The sequence below is a fragment of the Dipteris shenzhenensis genome, chromosome 29 (assembly GCF_047967505.1).
Source record: "Dipteris shenzhenensis isolate YYH24624 ecotype China chromosome 29, Dip_SZ_1.0, whole genome shotgun sequence".
NCBI lineage: Eukaryota > Viridiplantae > Streptophyta > Polypodiopsida > Gleicheniales > Dipteridaceae > Dipteris > Dipteris shenzhenensis.
In genome coordinates, this window is record NC_141624.1 from 47,338,051 (window position 1) to 47,360,560 (window position 22,510).

A 22,510-nucleotide genomic window follows, 5' to 3' on the forward strand; every position below is an offset into this window, starting at 1 on the left:
TGGATAGAATCCAATTCAGCTTGCATGGCCTTCATCCAACAATCATGCTGAAAGGCATCTTGATGACATAATGGCTCTTCATTACATGCTATAGCAACCAAAGCATAAGCAACAAAACTAGCATGCTCTTTCCGGACAGCTTGGATTTCACACAAAAATCTGCTTGCTCCTAAATTGTTACGTCGATTCACGGGTGCAGGTACATTCAATAACCTCCTAGCCAACCTCGGTGGTAGCAAGCTGTCAGAAAGTTCAAATCAGATTACCTGAAAGCTCTTTTTTTTGCTTGCTTATGCCCAACGAGCCCCAAAACTCCCTAGATGGATCTAGTATGCCACATGTCTGGAAATTAGGGTGGTCTTCCCTGGCAATCTCTTTATCCTAAGGCTCAACCCTGCTCCTCACAAAGTTTAGATCAGTCCTCATAATCCTTAGCTGAGTGAAGGCATTGTCAAACTTAGCTTTAGAGTCTCTCTCCACACCTTCAGCCCTCTGTTCCAGCGTGGAATTGAGTTGCCCTACTTCGCCAAATAGCTTCTGCTGTTGGTCCACAAGTTGCTGCATTAACTTACTTTGTTTGTCCATCATTAATTCTTGCTGTTCCATCATAATTGCCATGAAACTTTCAAAATCCAGCTTGGCCTTGTGGTGAGGGGACTTGGTTGGTGAGTGGTCATGGGAAGTTGGGGAAGGACTCTGCGATTTTCCCATAGTCTCATGATCACTGTCCAAGTCATCATCCCTAAGGGCAACTCTTCAGCTTGACTCATCAGCTGGACCTCCTTATATTCCCCTTCATGTTTGCAGTCCCTTGTAGAGTTGCCCTTTCTAGAGTTAGAGCCAGCTCTCCTTGGGGCCATTAGAATTTAGGAACAGATTATGTCAATTTCTTGGCCTCAAATTCATTGAATGAAAACTATCTGGAGCTGTTTAGAGCACTATTTAGAACACTGTTTAGGGCTTGTTTGGAGCACTGTTTTGAACACAAACTCACTATTTGAAACACTGTTTGGACCCCTTTTTGAATACTGTGCAAGAGAGACTGTTTAGCAGCACCGTTTAAACTCAGATGCTCTGTGTGAACAGGGAATGCTATGCCATGGCATTGTATAGGAGGTGATCAGGAATTATCACTGGCCAAGGTACAAAAATAATGACTGCCACGTGGCAGATGCACAACAATTTGCCCTAATTCTGACTTTGAGGACTCAGAAACCAATATTTTCTGCAATTCAGGTATAGGCAGGGTAGAATAGAGCAGAATAGCCTGTATAAGTGAAAAGCCCCAAAATATATGAGCTCTAGGTTGAGAAAACCTCAATTCTATGCCATCTGGAAGCAATTTTGAGGCAGAAACAGGGTCAAACGTGGTCAGATGGGTATGAAACTTAGTACAGGGCTAGCTGCTGCTGGGGCGACTTCCTGTATGCAGTCAAATCATCATTTGCAGCAGGTAATATGCAAATTGCCGTGCAGATTAAGATTCCTGGCAGCGCACTGATTTTTAGACAATTTCCAGCTTGAAACTTGGAATTTTCCAGTGAAACCTTAGGGCTTTTGATGAGGGGCCATCCTCTACGCACTGATACAAGAATTGTCAAAACTGAGAACCTTGGAAATCAGGGTTGTTCCCAGGCCGACGTGTAGAATCCAGAGCCCTTCCCGCGATGAAATTTTGCACAGAGGTAGCCCTTGGTCTCAAGATAGGAAGCTTTAATTTTCAGGACGAGATAATGAATATTCACCCACAAAATTCCCAAAAAAGGGCTCTGATACCAACGGCAACAGGATCTACACTATAACTGCTAACTACCACTAGGTTTAGGGTCCATTTTAGCAGAAATATCAGTAAAATCAGAAATTTTAGCAAAGGGCAGGGTTAGCTCTCTCTTACGGGAAGAGGACATGAGATCCAACAGCTCTCATGTGGCTGGCAAGGTGAAAGCTTGAAGTTGTCCTTCTTGGCATTAGCAGCTGGTACGCTGAAGCTTATGAACAATGAGAGGAATGAGTGTACTTTGCATTAGTGTAGAATGAGAATGAAGTACAAATGAAGCCCCTTTTTATATTTTTGGGAAGTGGGCCAGCAATACCTTTGCTTATGGGATAAGTACAACAGGCTACCACATGGCAAACCCACAAGAAGGCCTAGAACCCCTATTAAAAGTACAAGAGAGTACCAAAGTGTTTACAATGAATGGGACCACCCATTTTAAGGTTAACTGTGCCCATTTAAGTGTAGTGCCACACAGCCTTTGCAAATAAATTTTATTCTTTGTAGGTTTGCTGTCCTTTTGTTGAGATGTGTCGCGTAGGATATTGTTTTGGGGGGGTTTTCTGCACCTTTTTCGTTCCACTTTGGCAATGGGCACCGATCCTCGTCATGTATGGCGGATGTGTGTTGGGTTATGCAACCTCATGTGGCTCTTAAAATGTCGAACGTTGCCAATGACATAAAATCATAGGCCCTAAGGCCAATTTAGGACCCATTTATAATGCTAATCACCCTTTCACTCCAATAGATGGCCTAAATCCATAGTCACTCACTTCCCCAACTGGAGATATGGTGAGAGCATAGCTGAGAAGAAGCTTGCAGCAGGCCAGGATACTCATGGATGGACAAAATTTAGCTACTATCATTAGTGGCACAGGCAATATGATGGCACAACCATACCTATACGAATGATTTCTGACTAAATCTAGGAGAGTAATTAGCTGCAACGAGACAGGGTCTCACTGCCTTAGAGGTGAAATGGCAAGATGGAAAGTTATTGTTGGTGGTAACCTGTGAAGGTTGGGGGGGGGGGGGGGGGCATGCAGTTTATGCAGCAGCAACAACTCTCGAGGTGGGAATCCAATGAAGTTGGAGCAGTATCTAGTTTTGAGCATGGAGGCAGTGTAATGATTCTATATATTAGGTCACTTTGAGGGGTTGTTTCTTGTTCTTTTAATGTGCTCACGAGAGTCATCCGTGGGTTTGAGCTCTTCAGGTTGCTTTGTTAGCAGTCCGTCGGCCTCTTCCTTGGCTGGCCATCTAAGTTTTGATGTTTTTTGGAATCTGGTCATGAGTCTTTGAGTCTGTTGTAACAGGCAACAAGCCCGGTCAGGATGAGGTTTCTTCTAGTGTAATATCAGAATAAAGTTTTTGGTTTCTTCACTCAGTTGTAAGCAATTTTCATGATCTCTTTATCTGCAATATGATTGAGAGAGGGAGTGATTTGCTTTGAGAACTTGCATCTCTTGCTAATCAGCCAACAGCGGTATCAGAGCAGTTGAGGCCTTGAGAGTCGGAGGGCTCTGTGAAGTATTGTGAGCCGTCCTGTGTTGAAGGCAATGGATACGTGGTCCAGGGTTCGATAAGCCCGTCGCAGTAGAGTCATCCGTCAAAAAATTCAATGAGAAAAAATTCTCTTCATGGCAATTGTCAGTGCGTCTCTTCTTTCGGGAGAAGATTTATGGGGTTGTATGTTTGGTTTAGAAAAGAAACCCAATAACAACCAGGGAATGGGGAGGATCCAAGCTCGGCAACAAAAGTATGAAAAGGCAATAGGGCTGCTGGGGAGAGTGTTGGGTGCAGACGTTGCTGTGTCCAAGTCAGCATGGGTGTGATCAAGATGTTGCTCTGTGCAAAACTAAAGAACTTGAAGATTATGTTGAAGCAAGAGCAGCTTAATGTGGCGGGATCAAGGCAGGCCATCATACTTTCAAGCTTGCCTCCATGGTATGGCGAGCTGGTTACTAAACTAGGAGTAAGCTCCGTAATCTTGATTTTCCATATATTGTTTCGATGTTGTTAAGTGAAGAGCATAAACCAGATATGTTAGTGCTAGGAGGTGAGCTAGTATATGCTGTAACAAAAGAAGGCAAGCGAGAAGGAAAGGCAAAGGTGAAGAGCAACGGCAGTAAAGATAAAACTGTATGTGAATACTGTGGAAATCTAGCAAAATATTGGTATAAAAAGGCTTTGGATACTGAGCGCAAAGAAGGGAAAGCCTGTTTAGTGGAAGAGGGCGACAACACAGCAGATGAAGGTGCAAGTTTCGAACATGACTATGCATTTGAAGGTGACTATCCAGAACACAATGTGAAGACATCCACTATAGAAGACATCTGCCCACACACACTATGACAAATGAAATCCGCCCACATAGGGACTACCCACACAGGGCAAGGCCAGAAAAGATTTGGTCACCCACACAAGCAAGGCTAGAAAAGCTTCGGTCACCCACTCAAGGCAAGACAAAAAAGAAAGGTGGTATGTAGGCCCCTGCTTTAGTGTAAGGGGCGTATGTTGTTGGTAACCTATGTAGTGAACCATACCTTGGTGTAAGGGATCAAAGTTAGGGATGGCCGTGCAGTTTACGTGGCAACAACATTTGCTTGGAGTGGTTTTTAGTTTTGAGCATGGAAGCGTTGTAGCGATTCTATATATCAGGTCGCCTTGCATGGTGATTTCTTCTTCTTTTGGTGTGCTCATGAGAGTCGTCTCTGGGTTTGACATTTTCAGGTCGCTTTGTTAGTAGTCTGTCGGCCTCTTCCTTTGCTGGCTGTCTAAGTCTTGGTAGTTCTTGGAACGTGGGTATAGTCTGGTCTTGAGTCTTTGAGTCCGTTGTAACAGGCAACAAGTCTGGTTGGGATGAACCTTCTGCTAGTTTAATATCAGAATAAAGTTTTTGGTTCATCTACAGAATTGTAAGTAATTTTCATGATCTCTTTATCCGCAATACGATTGAGAGAGGGAGTGATGTACTTTGAGAACTTGAATCTCTTCTGATCAGCCAAGAGTTTGGGGTTGCATCATGATAAGCATGAGCAGAAAGGGGCCAGATGAGCAAGACTAGCTGGGTTGGAACTTGGATTACAAACAAGCTTGGAAGAAAGATGGGCAGCTAGAGGTTGGAAGAGAAGGGATGGGAAAGGGAAGACAATGCAACAGAACCAGTGTGCACTCTAGCATCGGAGCAAATCCCTGTCTTCTTTATATTTTCCTGCTTGGAATATTGTCGCTGGACTACTGGAGGCAAAAAGTGTGCACTCTAGCATCAGAGCAAATCTCTGTCTTCTTTGTTTTTTTCTTGTAAAGTCTATATTTTCCTGCTTGGAGTATTGTCCCTGGACTACTCGAGGCAATAGTGTGCATAGCATCTCTCATACATATCATTCATTTTTGTTTTGGTGGAGGGCTCCTCCATCTTTCATTCCTCATGGACATCCTGCTTCAAGAATGCAGAATTTTACCAGTAAAATGCTTCTACCCCTCCATCATATTACCATGCCACAAGTATTGCCTTAGACATGCTTAGAAGCCCTCGTGCAAGCACTCTTGTCATTTGGAATCTCGAATCAACCATTTTAGACTCTTCATAACAAAATTCATGCAAAATTAACTATGCTATCTTGATGAATGGCTTCTGAAATCATAAATTCGTGCTATATTTCAATAAGCTATACATAACACCCTTGGTGGGGATGTGAATGAGGAATATGAGAAATGATTTCTACCATTGAGAGTAGCTTGTTAAACTGAGACAGGTATAATTGTGGAAGTGGGTCTTCACCAAAATGCAACTTTGTGTGCAGACTTTTGAGGCTATTAGACAAGCGGTATGTAGGCATTGCCAGGGGTGTTGGGCAGAGAGAAATTGTCGGCCGTATCCATGTTGCTCCTCTGAAGGTTTAATCCTTTTCTTCTTCTACTTCTGATTTGTTTAAAGAAATCAAAAGTATTTCCGGCAATATTGTCTGTGTGGAACTGACCATGCAGATAGGAGGAAAGTTTTTTCTTTGTTCTTTGACGGTTCTGGATCAGCCAGATGTGGAGTTTATTTTTGGTCTTGATATGCTACGCAAGCATCAGGTTCTCTTTTTTTGCCTTGTCCCTTTCCTGTCTGTCGTTAGATAATTTGTTTTTGTATGTTTATCATAACATGTGCAAATGTATGCCTCAGTGCACAATAGATCTGAAAGACAATGTTCTTCGGGTGGGTGGAGGAGAAATCTCTGTGCCATTTTTACAAGGTCAGCTGTGTGATGTGTCTTGGAAATGGCCTCTCTCAATTTGTAGAACTTTGCCACTTTAAGATACCACAAAGTCATAGGCCTTTGCTGTGCCAGTTTGACTGCATGTGCAGAGGAGTAATCCCTTGGCTCTCTTTGCAGAAAAAGATCTTCCAGTTCAGTTTAAAGAAGAACAATACCATACAGACTCAACATCAACTAAGAATGAATTGGCATCAACTTCAGCAGCAGTACAGTTCTCTTCTTTCTACATCTTGTGTCGTGATTGTTAAGTCTTTGTTTTCAGTCGTAATATATAAATTAAGACAGAATTAAATCTAACTGCTCAGAGTTTACTGGCTTTTGTTGTATAAAGAAATAGACGAGATGATATTTGTGCCGAAATGTGATGGAGAAATAGTGCTGGTTCAGGTTAAAGAGCTTAATGAATGTCCCAGTCGAAAGAGAAAACTCCAATAGTAGCACTGAATACCATCGGAGCTTCAAGTCATGCTAGGAGCTTGGAAGACTTGACTGGAAAATTACTGCTCTTAGGATCTATTATACACATGAAGATAATAATGCAGCTCCATAATAGTAAATATGACGTTGGAGCTATTCTACTAGATGATTTTCTATTTTTTGGATAAAGGGGGTTGTTCTTGGCCTATTCAATTACTCAGATATATTCGAAGGTGATTTCTAACTTTCTGTTGGAAATTGTATAGATATCGCATGTAAAACAGATGCACAAAAGTTGCTTTTTGGTAAAATTTGTTTAAGAGATGTTTTGATTTACCTTTCTTTTGTTTTTGTCATTCAACCTTGTATTTCTCATTCTTTGTTTACTCTATGCCAAATATTATTGAATTTGGCATGGTATGCAAAGAACTCTGGGTGCTTGCCAAGATCAGAGCCAATGCTCCAAACTGCTCTTATAGAGATTACCATCTGTGTTTTGGGAAGCAGATTTGAAGGGTTGTCTCAAAGACTACTTCCATGTGAGTTTAGAATCGAAGCTGAGATTGAGATAATTAAAGAGATTAACAGAGGAAAACAGATGTAAGGGGCACATTGGCCTATATTGTCCTCGCGATAAAGGATTGCAAAAAACTCAAAGACAAATATTGACTTTTTTGATTTAAAAGATGGAAAGAGGATGCGGTTGAAAGTGATGTTTGTTGTGTATCTACATGCAGGTGTACATTTGTGCACATGCACGTACATGTGTGGGGCATGTCTGTGCACAGACATGTGCATGGGGATGACATGGGGTGGAGCATGGGTTTCTTGAATAAGGTAAAGAGCTGCATCTGGCAAAGCAAACTTCAGCACATTATTATATTTAGATGTGTAAAGCATTAACCTAGCGCAGCCAGAATCAATATGCAAGATGACATTATGGTATGATTATATTCTCATTGACAATCTTGACATTAGCGTGAAGAAGCTCCTTCCATGACTATAGCTACTCCTTATGACCCAAATGCTTAAAAAATCTATAGATTTTAAATATGGCTGTTACACAGGAGTTTATATCTAAGTAAACAGCATTTAAGTGAGCAGGTTGGTTATACTGTTTCTCACTTCACAGATCATCAACTTTATGGATATGTAGATCAAAATAGAGGATTTCAGCCTGTGTAGGGATTCTATAAGCAATGGAGTCATTATTGACACCAGTGAGGAGCATGGTCCAGTATAAGGTCCTGGAACGATTTTTGTAAACTGTTTAAAGGATTGTTGGTTCATGTTTTGCAATATCCAAGTGTAAGTATGAAAAATGAGTTCATGTGCCAGCAGAGATGCAGGCCAAGAGGAAGGCACACTGAAGGACGCAGAGCCATCCATGGACACCAATGTTGCTGATGTTGCAAACTTGCCACATGTCACATGTCTACCCCCATCGCTCGGGCACATTTGCTCTTAGTTCTGAACTATAATAAGACTATATATAACACTGATCTAGACTGGAATGCCACCAACAATTTGGTAAACAGTAATCTCTCCTCGACATGTTGGTGAATCTGCATGCATGCATACGTCCATGACGCATTATTGGGGTGTGGATGGATGATCCTTCATGCTGTAGAAAGAAGTTGCTAAAGGCCAACTCCCTTGCAGCGGAAGAATTACCCCGAAATCGCAAGACACACGAATGGAACAGAACTCAAAGCATGTGCCTACTAAACTGTAAAGAGGGCAACACAGATCTGAAAGAGAACACAGATGTACACCCAAACTAGATTAGATATAATGGGGTAAAAAACTGCCACAATATGTACCAACACCTTCACCAAAGATGGCTCTGTTTGCTCCACCCTCTGAGATAAACTCTTCCTTTTCTGTCACCTGTAGTTGAACACTCTGTTGGGATATCTCAAGGTGTATGCCTCAGGCACACCTTATGTTTCTATGTGTGAGTGCTAGAGGCACAGTTAGGTGCCCACAAGCACAGTTAGGTGGTGGAGAGCCACATAGGATGATTGAGAGAATCTAGGAGCAGATTGAGGAGATGATTGTGGAGCTCTGAGGTCATCAGTGATGTCAGTGAGCATGTATGAGGTGCCTACTTAAGGACCTCACTCTTCTTCATTCTACAATGGAAGTAATGCAAGTATTTTGAGTTTGTGTCCACTCTACTCTTTTCCTTTAGTTTTCCAACATGGTATCAGAGCCATTTGATCCCCCTTGAGCCCATTTCTGCCACATCATCATCTTCTTCTTCATCTTCTTCTTCTCCATTTTCCTCTTTCTTCCCAAAATCTTTGAGAGCTTGGTTCTCCACCTACAAACGACCATTGCCCAAACCCTCTGAGCTGGAAACTCCTCTAGTATGGGCGAACTTCCACCTGCAAGCAATTGAAGAAAAAACGTCTGTGGTGGCTGCCATTCTCCAAACAGCGAATTTCTTCTGTTGCTCAATACTCCCTGCCTGCTCCGCCATTGCCTGAGCCCTCTTAGGAGTAGATGGGCGACCTCAAGACGAAGATTTTGAGCCATTTTTCAGGTCATTTGGTTCAGTAACGAGGGAGAAATCGTCAAAACTCAGTTTCAGCCTGTAGCAACTCTCCCGGGCAAAAGTGCGCACCATTTCGTCCAACCTCTGTGCTGGACCTTCTCTGGTATATGAGCTTTCTTTTGCTTCAGAAAGCCCTCTTTTCCTTACTTTGAAGAGTGAGCTACAAGCCCTCCAAGTTCAGCTTTTCAGTTTTGACAGTTTTGGACAAGTTTTTGAAGATGATGCTACATAAAATGCTACTCTAGCATTTCTGGTTTTTTGAAGCTTTCAATAACTTCAATACAAGTGTGGCTTCAGTTTTGTTTTGAATTACTAGACCTGGTTTTGATTGGAAAGTATTTATTTCACCCACTTCTATGAAGCATGTAAGAAGAAGCATCATTGTTTGAATATTGGTCACTAGTCTTTGCTACATCAAGTGCTCATATTTTGGAAGTCTTTCAGTTATTTTTTCCTTGTAAGAGAGATAGACACTGCCCAATATCTGGGTTAGACCCTCTCATGGCTACCCTATTTAATCTCGAGAAGTTCAATGGAAAGGGCTTCCACACATGGCAGATGAAGGTGAAATTTGCATTGATGAGGGAGAACTTATGGGGACTTGTCAAACCGACTCCTACCGCTTCTTCTACGGCCTCCAATGCTGGAGAATCCTCAACTCCGACACGACCGGCAAGGGATCCAGCTAGAGAAGAAAAAGCATATGGTATCATTGCTCTTGCTTTAGGAGATGATTATATACACCATATCTCTGACTTGGAGTCTCCTTCGGAAGCTTGGCAGAAGCTTGACATGATTTTTGGTGCTAGCTCTCACATCTCTAAACTATCACTTAAAATCTCTTTCTTTGAATTGAAGATGACTAGTGGTACTACTGTAGCAGCTCATGTCAACTATATGCGGAGTCTTATGACTCAATTAGCTTCTATCAACTCTCCTATTTCTCCAGATGATGCTATGGCAGTGTTACTTAAGAGCATGCCTGAAGATTATGATCACATAGTTACCACTTTGAAAAATCTTCCTAATCCTAATCTTGAAGGTATTATCTCTGCTCTCCAAGAAGAAGAAAGGCATATGGAGCTCAGGAAAGGCAATGACACTGCTTATGCTATAAAAGTCCAGAAGGGCAAGTATACTCCTTGCAATCATTGTGGAAAGACAAATCACCTTTCAAAGGACTAATCCATGCAAGCACTGTGGCTAGAACAACCATAATGAGAAGTTTTGCAGAGCCAAAGCAAAGAAAGAAAATGCAAATCTACTTTCAGTTGAGCCTCCACAAGATGAGGCATCCCATGAAGATTATGCATTTTAAACATCTCTATCACGCACTCCTTATGTTCACTGATGGGTGTACGTCTATACCTAGATGGCTTCAGCTGTCAGGGACCTATGCTTCTGTCACGAGGACGTGAAATTGTGGGACTTTTGATTTGCGACTCCCGTAATTTGTGCGTGACTGCCTTGAGCCTCTGGGGCACGAGGGTCCGGCCATGTGTGCGAGACTTGGGGAATTAAAATTCCCTAGTGAATTGTGAATGTGCACCTAGTTACTAGGCAATTAATTCCTAGGCCAAACTGTGCAATAGGGGGCCAAAAGAGTGGTGCAATTAAAAATTGCTATTTTTAGCACATGGGTCTTCTTTTGGATCTAGAAGGCCAGAAACAGCCCCAGAAGCAGCCAGAGCAGATTCCGAGTTTTACCAGAGTTTGCTAGAGCTGCCAGAAGAATTCGCCACCTACCAGAGCCTGCCAGGAGTTGCGAGGGAGCGTCGCCACCTACTAGGAGCCACCTTGGAGCCTGCGTGGTGATTTCACAATTGCCCAGGAGCGTGTTTGGGGATTTCACAACTGACTAGGAGGCTGCCAAGTGCTGGTCGGGCTTGCATGAGCTGCTGCTACAGGTGTTGTGATCTGCCTTCACGCTGTCCAGGTGCTGCGAATTGTTTCTGGCTGAATAGGAGCTGTCTACAGGGATTTCGACCTGTTTTTAGCTTGCCTTTTGGGCTGTTGTTGCTGGTTTTGCTGTTTTCCAGGCTTGGAAGACTTCTCCTAAGCTGTTTCTAGGCGAGGCCAGAGTTGGATCTACTGTTCTTCGCTGGATTTAGCGTTTTCCAGCCCTGGTGACCTGTTTTCAGAGGATTTTGGCGAAGGAAGGCTACTATTTGCCTGCTCTTGCTGTTTCTGGACTTGTTACTGGCTGGTTATTGCGTTTGGAATTGATTCCTTGTGGGAAAGGTGGATTTATGTAGTGGTTTGTGGCCAAGAAGGCTTCAAGTTGATTTTGACCTGTTTTGGAATAGCGATTTGGTTTGATTGCACTAGAATCTAGCTGTGTGGGAGCTGTCTTGCAGTTGTGCAGCCGTGTGTGGCTGGTTGGGCACTTGGTTGTGCAATTGCAGGTGTGGCACAGACTGTGGATGCTTTTGGGGTCTCTTTTGCATGCCTTGGTTGGCTGAGGACACAGGGTTGTCTAGTAATTGGATGCTATTTCACCATTTGGAGTTGAGCAGGGAATTATAGGGTGGGCTGGACGGGGAGTTTGCGAGTGTTGGTTTGCAACTTCTGAGAGATCTTTGTAATCAGCCGGTTGGCTTCAAATGAATGTTAAATAAATACCGCAAGAGGCGCCAACGTTTGGGGCCAATCGTTGTCCTTGTATTTGAGTAGGAGTGCTCTAGCTCGCTTGTGATTTAATATGTGGTGCATAATTATTTGTCAATTTATTGTGTATGCTGTAATTAAGTGGATCCTGCCACCCTTTACATTGTTAAGGCTGGTTTCAATGGTTCCATTGCCGGGATCCACCTAACTTCTTCAAGAGGGGAGCTTGTGGTTGGCTTGGTGCAAGTGATTAGAAGAAAAAGACAGCATACTATTCAGTAAATATGTCTCACAGGGAGAGATCTTTGAGTCTTACTGGAGAGGAAGAGGAAGAGCGGATGTCTCAGACTCATGATGATGATCAGGGTGCAAGAGAGGAGTCCGAGCATGTTGTTGAGCATCAAGTTGATCGGATTGATGAGGAAGATGTGGATTTATTCAAGGCACAGATGCAGAGTTTCATGAGTGCTTTCATGCAGTTCACACAGGATCCTTGTTTCCAAAAAATGCTGAATTATGATGTACAGCCGAAGAAAAGGAAGCTCGATGATGGGGATAAGGATGTTGATGCTAACAAGAGACCGCATGTCAGCTTTCAGGATCAGCCCTCTCAAAACCTCTATGGTCTGCAGCAGCCTAATGTTATTCCGGGGCCAACTCAAGGTAATAATTTTTAGTCCATGGTTTCCGGCCAGCAAGGAGTTATGGCACACCCGCTGCAACCATGTTATTTTGGTGGCAGTTCAGTGTTTCAGGCCATGGTCAGCCCACAAGCCCGATTTTCGGGTATGCCTGCTAGTCAAACAGTTGGGTTTCAGCCTAGTTTACAGCCCATGGGACAGAATATGATTATGCAAATGTTGGAGCAGCCCCAGGGATGCAAACATGTATGCCTAATGCAGCAGCAAGTAACCTTGGTTTGGGAAATATGCAAAATATGGGTGCTGGTCTGAATAATACAGCTTTTCCCCATGCTGGTGGTGTGGGAGATAGAGTGAGTGTTGCTGTCCCTTTTGCCCAGGCACATGTATACGATAATTTGGCACCTCAAGGGAAGATGAAGGACTTTAAAGAGGTTGGTACAACAATAAAATTTGAGACATTTAGTGGGGTGCAGGATAAAATTAAGGCCTTGACTTTTTTGCAGCAGTTTGATGCAGCCTACACAGGAGGGAATTTCACAGAGTCGTCCAAAATACGCCGGGTTGCAAGTTTTCTAAAGGAGAATGCACTTCAGTGGTGGACCACTATGCTCATGCAAAACACCGCACCAAACACGTGGGTAGGTTTCAAACATGTGTTCTCAAGTGCGCGGCTTACCACGACTTTTGAGGTGGATATTATGACTACTTGGCATGAGCTGAATTCCAAAAATTGCCGTGATTTAGAGGAGTATAACAGCAAGTTTTGGGCGGCTTTGCTGCCTGTTAGCTCCTACTGGATTGTTCCATTCGCTGAGCAGGTTGAGAAATATTGCTGCGGGCTGCCTAAGGAGTTGAGAGACTACTGCACGAAGACTAAAGTCTCCAATATGTCTCAGCTTATGGAGAATGCTAGCACGACATATGCTTTGATGCAGGGGAAGACTTCTGGGTTCAAAGATGGATAGAAGCAGGAATCTAAGAAGGATGGCACAGACGAGATCTGGGTTTCGATTTTTTAAAATAGAGAAGAAGGCTAATCATTAGAAGGTTGTGTTTGTTGCAGGGAGGTGACAAAACAATGAAAAGGAAGTTGCGTATTTGAGTCCAGAAGAGCTGAAAACTCTCTATGAAGAAAAGAGATGTTTTAAATGCAAAGAACCAAGTCATGTGTCTCAGGATTTTCCAAAGTGGAATGAGGAGAAGGCTGATGTAGGCAAAGGTGATCATAAGGGGAAGAAACAGAAGACCATGGCTGGTTTGATGGTTGATGTGATCAGTTGTACAGCCCCAGTGTGAGGAAACTGAGTTATGCAGAGCTTGGGGTAAGGTTTGGGATCAAACAGCCCTTATTTTCTTTGATCCAGGTGCAAAGGTCAACTTTATTTCTCCACAGATGGCAGGGAGATTGGGCATTCGAGCCGAGGAGATGGGACCGAGCTGTGAAGCCAGGATGGCTAGTCCAGAGTTCACCACTCCCGTCACACCTATCATAGGGAAGTTGCGCATGCATATTCAGTCTTTCATGGATTACATTATGCCCCTTGCAGGTTGTGACGTTTTGTTGGGTATGCCATGGATGCATCATTGGGATGCGGTGATAGAAGCCAAGAGGAGAAAAATTACAGTTTCACAAAAGGGAAAGACCCATGTAATTGATATCCAAAATTAAAAAGGGAGTCTGTCCCAATTGTAACGGCTTCTGCCATTAATTCTGTAATGAAAAACCATATTTCTGCGTACATGGTTTTTGCGAGAGAGTGTAAATGAAGAGCATACTATTTCCCATTTGGAAACGCAAAGGATTGTTTATCTAACTGAAGTTTCAGATCGCTTTTCTAACTGAATTTTTGTTTTTTCTTTTCTAAGGAGTTGCCTAGTGAGCTTTCACTAGAAAGGCCAGAGGACCATGGGATTGATATCATACCTGGCAGTAGTCCATCCAATAAACCACCTTACAGAGTTAGTGCGGCGCAGCAGGAGGAGATCATGAGTCAGGTACATGAACTTTTGGAGAAGGGGTTGATTCAGCCAAGTTCATTGCCTTATTGCTCTCCTGTTCTATTGGTTTAGAAGAAGGATGGTTCTTGGCATATGTGTATTGATTACCGCGCCTTGAATAAGATCACCATTAAGAATCACCTCCCTATACCTAGGATAGATGAAAGATAGGTTGAAGGAGGGAGCTGTTTTCAGCCGCATTGATTTGAGGGTATCATCAGGTTTGCATACGTCCAGAAGATGTACATAAGACGGCGTTCAGGACTTCTTTTGGGTTGTATCAGTTTTTGGTCATGCCTTTCGGACTCACTAATGCTCTTGCCACCTTCAATCGCACGATGGACAGTATCTTTTGAGACCATAGAGCCTTTGTGGCTACATTCTTTGATGACATGATTGTGTTTTCGAAAGATGAGGAGGAGCATCGAGAGCATCTCGCGATTGTGTTCGTTGAGCTCAGGAAGCAGAGGCTGTTCATAAACCCCAAAAAGAGAGTGTTTTTCATGGCTGAGATTCATTTTTTGGGGCATATTGTTTCCAAGGATGGGGTTCGTATGGATTTAGCTAAAGTGAAAGTAGTACGGAGTTGGCCACAACCAAAGAATTTGCACGAGGTTCGTAGTTTCTTGGGTTTGTGTTCCTACTACTATTATTTTATCCGTCCTTGCAGCCCCTATGCATGCACTTTCCATGAAGGAAAGACCTTTCCAGTGGACACAAGTGGAAAATGACTCTTTTGAGGAGGTGAAGCACAAGCTTACAACAGATCCGGTGCTAATTTTGCCTGACTTGAGGAAGTCTTTTTGTGTGCATGTGGATGCTTGTGGAAAAGAACATATATAAATGCATTGAGATGCTCCAAATATGAACCTGAATCTGAGAGCAGCAAAGATATGCCTCGAAACGTGTAAAGCAACTCAACAGGATAGCTCCAAAGTACACCGAAGTGTTCAGCAGATGTGTGGTTGTACCAAAACACAACAGTAGGTCTCTGAAATGAAAGTTGGCTCCCCAGAACAGCTTTGAATGGTGTAGTAGGTCTCTCATGCAGAAACCGGCTGATATAGATGTTATGGAGGCCTCAAAATAGTTCGAAATTGCCTTTGTTGTAGGCGGTTATGATGCAACAGTCTAAGAACAGCTCAGGGACACCTCAATGACCTCGAACTTCTGTAATAGATGTGCTGTAGATGTCTGCAGCAGATGTTCAGACACTTGGTGTGCTCCGAAATGCACACAACAGCAATAGAGTGCTCTGAAATGCAGTCTGCAGCACTTGGGGGCGTGGAAACTGATCAAGTGTGGCAGCTATGGCACTGGAGCTGCTCGGAGATCATTGGGTATGCAGCAGCAACTCAGAAACACTGATTTCGGCAATGGAAAGCTCCAAAACGTCCTTGGGGAGCCACACGTTGCAGGAAGTACCGACCAGCAAAAGAGGAAGCCAAGGGCCTAGCTACAGCTCCAAGAGGGCTTGAATGAAGGCTGCTGGCTGCAAGGACAGAAAACGGAGGAGGAGGTAAAATAGGAGCAGGGCTGAGGCGGTTGTAGGCTGCAGGAAGAAGGGCTGAAGCAGAATTAGGAATAGGGAAAGGGTGACGTGGCAGCTATGGAAGGTGGCTCTGATACCATGTTAGAAACATGGTGGAGAGAGATGGAGAAAAGGTTAGGGTGTGAGGAAATGATACGTGAATGAATACATAATGAAAGGCTATATTATTCATAATCATGAGAAGTACAAGCCTTATATAGGCTACTCACTCACACACTAGCACCTAGTGCATATGGGATAAGTCCCATAATGACACATGGCACTCACACATGACTCACACACATGAACTAGTACTAGATCACCTAGTACTACACACTAACATTTCGCACCAACACACTCTTTGGCTATGATATCTCCAACGTTGGTTGGCTGAGGACACATGGTTGTCTAGTAATTGGATGCCATTTCACCATTTGAAGTGGAGCAGGGAATTACAGGGTGGGCTAGACAGGTAGTCTACGGGCGTTGGTTTGCCTGTGGTGCAGCTTTTCAGCCGCTTGGCTTCAAATGAATGTTAAATGAATACCACAAGGGGCGCCAACGTTTGGGGCCAATCATTGTCCTTGTATCCGAGTAGGAACGCTCTAGCTCCCTTGTGATTTAATCTATGGTGCATAATTATTTGTCAATTTACTGTGTATGCTGTAATTAAGTGGATCCTACCACCCTTTACGTGATTAAGGAGGGTTTCACTGCACCTACAGTCTTCCACTGGCTGAGCTCAGCAGCCCATCCATGCTAACTACACCGTCCTTTTCTTGATGCAAGCACTTGTCAAGTCCATGTCCTGCATCAGCCTCTGAACATACTTCTTTCCACAATCTTTGCTGCTAGGCTGCCCCAAATCAACATAAAGAAAGATCCCCCTCTACTTCTCACAGAAGGCGATTATATGTTGCTGTCCTGCAGCATAAGGATAGAAAAGTTCGAGGTAAAGTATCACGTTGCTACGTGGAGAAATTCAAGAACTATTCTTCACTACCTGCGAAGTGGTTGGAGGAGGGGTAGCTGGCAGATGTACCCTTGGTTATGCAGCTTTATCTCAAAGCTTTTTAGCTTGAGCCGACCTTGGTCGAGGCTCCTTCAGGTTCAACAAGGCGCAGGTCTGTTGTATTGCCCGGTACTTAAGAGGGGGGTAATTCCTCCGCCTCCTTGTCACGGAGAGACCTAGATGTCTAGAAGTCGCTTGGTGACACTATATATTTCACCCGAGATATTGAGCTGATAGTATCTCTGCTGTGGGACTAGTGTACTAGTCACTTTGGTGTAATTTATATTGATGTATGATTTGGTATCCATGGCTCTACTAATCATATGTACAATGCTGGTTTTGAAATGCTTGTGAACAATTTGTGAATTCGATCAGTTCTCTTGTTCATGTATTTCAGTGGTTGGCAACCAAGGTCGATTTCCTTGTGTCAAGAGGGGGTTTATGTCACAAGGACGTGAATTTAATGTAATTGAATTTACGCGTGAATACCTTGGACCTTGGTGGCACGGGAATTCCGGGAGTCCTGGTACGTGTATCGGGCTCGGTGAAATAATTCCTAGTGATCCCAAGCAAATTGTGCACGTGTTGGTATATATAATTGCGCCTTGGGGTAGTTTTTTGGTGATCCAGAAGAATGGATAAAATCGCTTTCGCTAAAAATAGCTCCAGGAGCCACGTTTGGCTAGCTAGCTTGGAAAGCAAGCAGAAAAGGCAAAATTTGCTTTGAGGCTTGTTTTTGGACCACAGAAGAGCAAGGAGCGGCAAGTCACAGGCTGGGAGAGTGCTCCAGGGGTATGATATCACATTGCCTTGTTGATTTTCGACTACCAGGGTGTGTGCGGGCTGTTGGTGAGCTGCCAGGCTGCCAGAAGCTTAAAAACGAATCTCATTTTTGTGCCAAGACCCTCCAGATCAGGTCGTTTTTTCTGATTTCTTGGCTTGGTAGCAGGATGATTTGGTTCTGGGGCTGTGCAAGTGCTCCTAGAGTGTGCCAAGCCAGGACGATTTCATGTGGGGCAGTTCTGGGGCAGGTTTGGAGCACTTATAGGCTGGACGAGTTGCCTTTTGGGCCTTCTGGGCTGTGTTTTTGCTGGCTGGTCTGTCTTTTGGTGATTTCTAATAGAGACTAAGCTGTGGATGCCGTGGTTGGTTTGTTGTTGGCTAGTTGAAGGCTGGTTGTTGAGATTTTGGTTTGATTCTAGCCTGCGGCTGCTTTCGAGGTGATTGTGCAGGTGAGATTATTCACAAGTGGTCAGCCAAGGTGCCTTGCTGCGCATTGAAACCCATTGGTGTTAGTCGAGGGGCACCATAACAGCCAAGGGTTGAGTGCTGACCTTGTTTTCCATGGGATTGATACCATAACAACAAGGTAGGGCTGAGATTGTTGGGTGATTTCCATTGCGAGAGCTGGAGGCAGGTTGCCAGAAGGGTTTCGCTTTGGGATTGGATGCCTACATGGTTTGGATTGGCTGAGATTACTGGAAGCAGAGGCTATGCTATGTTTTGGATGCCTACATGGCTCGTTGTAATCTGTTTTCAGTGCAATAAATAATGAAGACATTACCGCAAGGGGCGCCAACTGATTTGGTGGAGACCATAGGCTTGCCAAGACAAAGTTTTACTGTTGTACTGTGTCTTTGATTTTTGTTTGTGATGTGGGTGTTTTGCCAGTGGGATAATACTTGCTTAAATTGTGATTTTACCACCCTTATTTTATCATAGGCCGGTTGCAGTTCTTGACTTGAGCAGAAGAAGAGTTCGGAGTCTGAATTGTGTGAGACTGTTCAAGCAAGGGACGCTGAAGAAGGGTAGATGCCATCAGCCCCCCTTGATGGTGGATGCTTTTGGGGGGGGGGGGGGGGGAAGACAAGGGGGATCTGAGAGGAGAGGTTTGGCAAAGAGGGAGTGGGTTGAGAATGAAGCTTGGTGCTAGGAGTACACTGTGCAAGGGGAGGGGGCTGTGAGGGAGGGACTGGCCTGGCTTTTGATGAGGAGTGATAAGGATCCACTAGTAGCAAGGAGGGAGGTGACTATGGCTAGAGGATCCACCAAGGGAGTGCGGCGGTAGTGCTTTCTAGGGACGGTGCCCCCAAAGGGGGTCTTGTGGTGGTTCATTTGCTTCTCCCTCCCCTGGAGGATGGGGATTTGATTTTTTTTTGGGGGGGGGGGGAGCCTTTCATAGAGACATGTGTAGAGTGAGAGGCTAAGCTCTTTGAGGACTCGACTGGCTGCACTTGGCTTTTGGCCAAGTTTTATTGGTGGGTTGTCTTCATTTGATCTATGGTCGTTTATCTTTGTATTCTATTCTTGCCGCATACCTTCTCTCCTTCTTACTGTATACCTTGATCCGAATCTGCTTGTAGGGACAATCCTTGTGTTTGGAACCTGAAGGGGATCTTGTGGAATGGCCAAACTTCATGTATGGTAAAACTTTGTCTTGGCAAGCCTATGGTCTCCACCCTCTAACATAGCTCTCATTTGCTCTAGTCTCCAATAGGGTCTTTGGGGGGAGGGAGTCTGGGTCCTCTACCACCAGGTTTAACTTTGGTATTCTATCGTCCATGAACGCTGTACCGATTGAGAGGTCGTCATTATTTCATTCCTTGGGCAATCACAAAATCATAAGGAGATTGGAAACCGTTGCACATGATGTTAGTCTCCATGTTCTCCACTGTGAACCCATGGCACCAGAAAAACCAAATGAGAGCCTAGGTAAACTAAACTGCACTCTATCCTTATGTGGGTGTGAGAACCACAATACATTGCACCATTTTATGATCATAGGTCTACTATGCTGTGTGCTCAACCTGTTGTTTGATGACGGTGGCTGCCAGAAGAGCTCCTTTGGCCACACCAAAAGGCGGAAAGAAATAGGCCGAAGAAGGGGAAGGGGAATGGAAGGGCTAGGGAGGGGAGGCAAGGGTCGGGAGGGCAAGGGCTGGGGTGCAAAAATGAGTGTTTGTTTGCTCCCCTTCCAAAGCTGGCCAAATAGTAGCGGTCATCCCTAAGGCTGCACGAAGAGTGGGGGGAAAGAACCGAGAAGAGACTGGGGTGCAGAAAAAGGAAAGCAAGGGGGGGAGGGGTTTGCAAGGGACATAGGGGTTTTTCAAAACTCCTCAGGAACAGTGCTTCCTACAGGCAGCATGCAGTCTGCAGCCACAATGGCTGCAGGCTCACCAAGACGAGCAGAAAGGGAAACAAGGGCAATGGGAAGCATTGAACAGGTTGGAATGAACTATGAGTGGGCAATGGACGTTCCTTGACCAGAAAGTTTGTGGGCTGCAAAAACATGCCACCCAAAGTGCGGAATGGAGGTAATGGAGTGGAACAAGGGATAAAAGAGGACCTGCAGGAGGAGGGACCAGGGTGCAGAAGGAGAGAGGAGGAGCAGGGGGGACTGCTGAGGTGAAAACAAGGAGGGAGGAGGAATTCTTCTTATCACTTGCCGCCTGCTGTACCTGTGTTTCTCCGCAGACTCGTGTTGAGTGGAGGCAGTGCTGAGCCTACTCAACATCCCATCCCCCCCCCCCGCGCAACAATACACCGCACCATTGTATGATCATAGACCTACTATGCTGTGTGCTCAACCTGTTGTTTGTCTCCCAGGAAGAGTGATGTGCAGATGGCGGTGGCTGCCTCCTTTGGCCACACCAAAATGAGGAAAGAAAGAAAGGCAGAAAAAGGGGGAGGAGAATGGACGGGCTAGGGAGGGGAGGAAAGGGTCGGGAGAATGAGGGTTGGGTTTGCCAAAGCTGCCCAAATAGTAGAGGTCATCCCTAAGCAAAATTTCCTCAGGAAACAGTGCTGCCTACAGGCAGCATGGCAGCCACAACAGCTGCAAGCTCACCTAGATGAGGAGAAAGGGAACCAAGGGCAATGGGAAGGAGTGAACAGGTTGGAACGAACTGTGGGTGGGCAATGGAAGCTGCTTGACCAGAAAGTCTATGGGCTGCAAAAACATGCCACCCAAAGTGCTGAATGGAGGTAATGGAGTGGAACAACGGGAAAAGGAGGGCCTGCAGGAGGAGGCTGCAGAAGGGGAGGGGAGAAGCAGGGGGAACAGCTGAGGTAAAAACATGGGGGGAGGAGGAATTCTCCTCATCACTTGCCGTCTGCCGTACCGGAGTTTCTCCACAAACTCACGTTGGGTGGAGGTGGTGCTGAGCCTCTCCCCCTCACAACCCGCCCTTTTCTTCTTAGCCCATGACCTGCTTGTTGTGGGATTGCTGCGTGAAGCTCCTCCTTTTTCCTTTGTAAATCGCCCTTGGGATACCAACATTGAAGGGTTCTGCCTCTCCCATCAATAAATTGGAGGGTTCTTGGTGAACGCTTCACCCCAGCTCTAGTTTGTGCCGGCTTCGACGTTGTGCTCCCTTTACTAACATAACCATGTTCAGCTATTCAATGACGCTGTTTGCCTTGGCTTCCCCCGCACTTGGACACTCAACACCATCACCCCCATCCACAAGGCAGGGGATCCCATGGACCTGAGTAACTACAGGACTGGACATGTGATGTCCAAGATCTATGCAGCTGTATTGGATGCATCGGTCAGCCTGTTCGCAGAGATGAGAGGGCTCAGAGCAGAGGGTCAGGCCGGTTTTAGGTGAGACCATGGGACTATGGATCACATACTCACACTCAGGAGTGTCATTGAGGAGGCCAGATCACGGAAGGAGAGGGTATATTGCTGCTTTGTGGATTTTCGCAAAGCCTTTGATAGAGTACCTCGAGTTTGTCTCATCACACGCATACAGACAGTATACAGACACTAGGATTTGATCAGGAGATCATCTAGGCAGTCATGGCACTGTATGAGAGAGTCTCAGGCCGAGTTCGGACAGGCGCAAGTTGGACAGGTGAGATCTTGAGTACCATAGGGGTCAAACAGGGTTGTCCCTTATCATCGACCCTGTTTGGCCTCTACATCGATGAGCTTGAGACTTTCATGGGGGTGTTCGGAGGGGCCGGTTGCTCACTTGCCGGGGTGATCATCGGGATTCTTCTTTATGCAAATGACATGGCACTCTTGTCGTCCACACTCGAGGGGCTCCAGCAACACCTGGATGCACTGCAAGGTTTTTGTTTATCCCATGATTTGGAGGTCAACCTTGGCAAGACCAAGGTCATGATCTTTAATACCTCTCGAGCAAACATGCAACGGAAGCAGTTTACTTTTACTTTCGGTGGGTCACCAGCTGAGATCGTATCCTCATACACTTACTTGGGGGTCATCTTCTCTGGCCCGATCTTCACGATGAGACCAGCGATGCAGGCCAGACTGAGCAGGGGATACGCCTCACTGGCTTGGCTAGAGAGATAATGCTTCCACTCCCACTTCCAAGACCCTCGGACCAAGGCTCTTCTCTTCAACTCCTTGGGGCTATGTATGGTAGCCCTTCCTGACATGTCAGAGATAGAGTGGACACGGGTGGAGGGCCTGCAGATCCTCATGCTCTCATGGATGATCCAGGGGAAACCGTCTGTACCACATCACTCCAGCTAGATGCAGCCTTTCAGACCATCACATATCTACACCGGGTTAGATCATATGGGGACTGCACATCAGGGAGAGAGAGGTTGCCATGGTTGGCTCTCGATTCCTCCATAAGGTTGGCAGCAGAGGGAGACGAGCGATGCTAGTATGCACAGACTCACAGATGGTTTGTGAGACTAGGGTTCCACATCGATAGGATACC

General features: G+C 45.0%; 1 protein-coding gene across 4 annotated transcripts in view; it reads left to right on the forward strand.

The window, feature by feature from the left end:
- DDI1 (ubiquitin family protein) overlaps positions 1 to 22,510 on the forward strand; it is an 81,373-nt gene that overhangs the window by 53,216 nt on the left and 5,647 nt on the right. For 2 of the 4 annotated variants that reach the window (XM_087400322.1, XM_087400323.1), the window contains exons 10-13: positions 5,581 to 5,674; positions 5,765 to 5,857; positions 5,949 to 6,018; positions 6,160 to 6,248. In XM_087400322.1, the coding sequence (XP_087256448.1) occupies positions 5,581 to 5,674; positions 5,765 to 5,857; positions 5,949 to 6,018; positions 6,160 to 6,248 (346 nt within the window). Of the gene's footprint in view, positions 1 to 5,580; positions 5,675 to 5,764; positions 5,858 to 5,948; positions 6,019 to 6,159; positions 6,249 to 6,429; positions 6,610 to 7,196; positions 7,297 to 22,510 lie in introns of those variants that run through there. The other 2 variants (XR_015543855.1, XM_087400324.1) reach the window with 2 other exon arrangements.